The sequence below is a fragment of the Trachymyrmex septentrionalis genome, unplaced genomic scaffold, assembly GCF_001594115.1.
Source record: "Trachymyrmex septentrionalis isolate Tsep2-gDNA-1 unplaced genomic scaffold, Tsep1.0 scaffold48, whole genome shotgun sequence".
NCBI lineage: Eukaryota > Metazoa > Arthropoda > Insecta > Hymenoptera > Formicidae > Trachymyrmex > Trachymyrmex septentrionalis.
This window is the reverse complement of record NW_017305652.1, coordinates 111,656-113,970: the sequence shown is the minus strand read 5'-3', so window position 1 is coordinate 113,970 and position 2,315 is coordinate 111,656. Positions and strand designations below refer to the sequence as shown.

The following is a 2,315-nucleotide window of genomic DNA, read 5'->3' as shown; positions in this document are numbered from 1 at the left end:
AAATTTCCAAGGACGGTGATTAAGTTCAAAATTAGCACTGCAAATATGATACACATCGCTCGCGTGAACATATATATATATATATATATATAATGTAAAAAAAGTAATTTTATTTTAAAAAGTGAAGGTGACTCTGAAAAATCGATTTTTTTTTTAATTGATTTTGTTATTATTTGTCTTCCTTTACCATACAATTTTTGTTTGAAATATTTTGTTCTATATTTGAATTTTGTTTTTGATATATTTCGGTATTTTAGGTGGACCATTCTGTGTGCGCACACGCGCGCGTCACACACACACACACACACACAATATACGTATAAATGTGCTTAACTTATTCTTGCCCTTACGAGAAATGGAATACAAAAATGCATCACATGTGGAAAGAAAAATGGGTGTAAGATTAACTTTCAGTGTTGATCTCGATTTTTTTCTTCTCAGAATATTGCATTAAAAATTGTGATTGTGTGCTTTCATCAATTAATGAAGGACATGAAGAAAAAAATCTTCATTAACATTTCATGTACTATCGATCATATTTACTTATGATTACTTTATGAATCTCACATGGATTATTGAGGACGATTCTTGATTGTGTGAGGTCATAAAAACAGTGACAATACAAAAATAGTGTATCTAGAGAAAAAGTTAAAAAGTGGTGGTGAATGGTGAAATGCTGCAGACAATGCCACGGATATCTGTCACGGGATTACGGAGAAGGTGGAGCAACAAGTATATTGAAAATCTTCAAGAATCTAGTCCAGAAGTGTCGAGTAGCGATACGTTCTCATCAAGCTTTCAAGCAGACTCGGGCGCGTCAGTGCGTGAAGAAGAGCTTCAATTTTGGGATTTGGATCATCGAGGACTTAAAACAGAATCTAAAACTGATCATTATAGTACCATTACCACCAGCGCTGCAGAAATAGTTAATAACGATCATCCAGCTTCACCTTTCTCTGCCACCGTTCAAGGTAAATGCAGTCAATGACGAAATATTATGAAATTTTACAATAATGGGCATAATTATTATTAGCTTTATGAAACTAATTGTAAGTACGATTTTCAAATTTTGAGTCTTTTAAATGTTTACATCATAAATTTTAATATTTAGAATTTTTTAATATTACTGAAAAGTGATATTTTTATTTGACTTTTATTCTAAAAAATGCTATTGAAAACTTTTGGGAATTTTACACGTTAGAAAACAATTTTGTCATTATTCTTTATATATATATATATATATATATATATGGAAAAGAGGCATGGGAATGATTTTTTTTTATATAAATTTTACACTTGATTGAAGAACTTATATAATTTTGATTCTAATTGGTAACAAAGTTAATTTTTTTGAATTATGATTATAAATTTTGCATTAATTAATATGTAGAACAAAAAAGAAACTTGTGTTTTAATGGTATAAGAAATCATAAAAGATTCAATATATCTAATTTCCATTGTCGAAATTTTTGAAATAACATGTTTGATAACATGATTGTAATGATTTTATTGAATTTTTCAAATATTTATTAGTAAGATGTAAAATTAATTTTATCAGTTTTTTAAAATATTTTTTAGTACAAAGTATATAAATACAGCATAAAAATTTACAATTAAATGAGCACACTTAAAGAAAAAAATTTAGTTGGAATTACCATATATGTATGATTTAATTGTAATTTATAGTCATTTTTGGTGTCACAGTACCCTCTATAAGTTTGGAAACGTCTTACGTTTTACATGTTTGTAAATAATTATTTAATTAAAGAAAGATGAAATAAAAGTACATACATACGTTATCTATACCGTACGCATGTATGTTTATTTTGTCTGTTTTCAATTAATAATAAAGATTTAATAATGCTATTAAAATATGGAATTTTAATTAAAATTTTGATTTATACGAATCTGATTCTTCGGGGCCATTTTACAATTTTTACGGAGTCTGAAATCAACTTGCGACTTAAATAATTTACCACTTTTATAGAAATCGTTAAACTACAATTAAATAACTTGTATATATGCAATGAACACAAGTACGACGTTGCGCAAAACAAGTAATAATATACATATGAATAATAGACCAAAGCGCGAAATTCAATTTTAAACGCTTCGATGCTGTGAAATGATTGTCCAACATATTTTCGGCATGTACAAGCTTATAGGTGTTCTAGATAAATGTTTATCATCATTTAGACGTCTTACGAAGCATTTAAACCAAAAACATGTATAGGTCGTTATGTAATAACTTTCTTGTAAAACGTAGTGTTCCCAAACTTATGAAGGATACTGTACACACACACACACACACACAC

At 28.1% G+C, this 2,315-nt stretch overlaps 1 protein-coding gene across 1 annotated transcript; it reads left to right on the top strand.

The window, feature by feature from the left end:
• The first annotated feature begins 673 nt into the window (after positions 1 to 673).
• LOC108751503 lies at positions 674 to 988 on the top strand. Its single transcript, XM_018491732.1, has one exon. The coding sequence runs from the start codon at positions 674 to 676 to the stop codon at positions 986 to 988; it is 315 nt and encodes a 104-aa protein (XP_018347234.1).
• Positions 989 to 2,315: the final 1,327 nt, after the last annotated feature.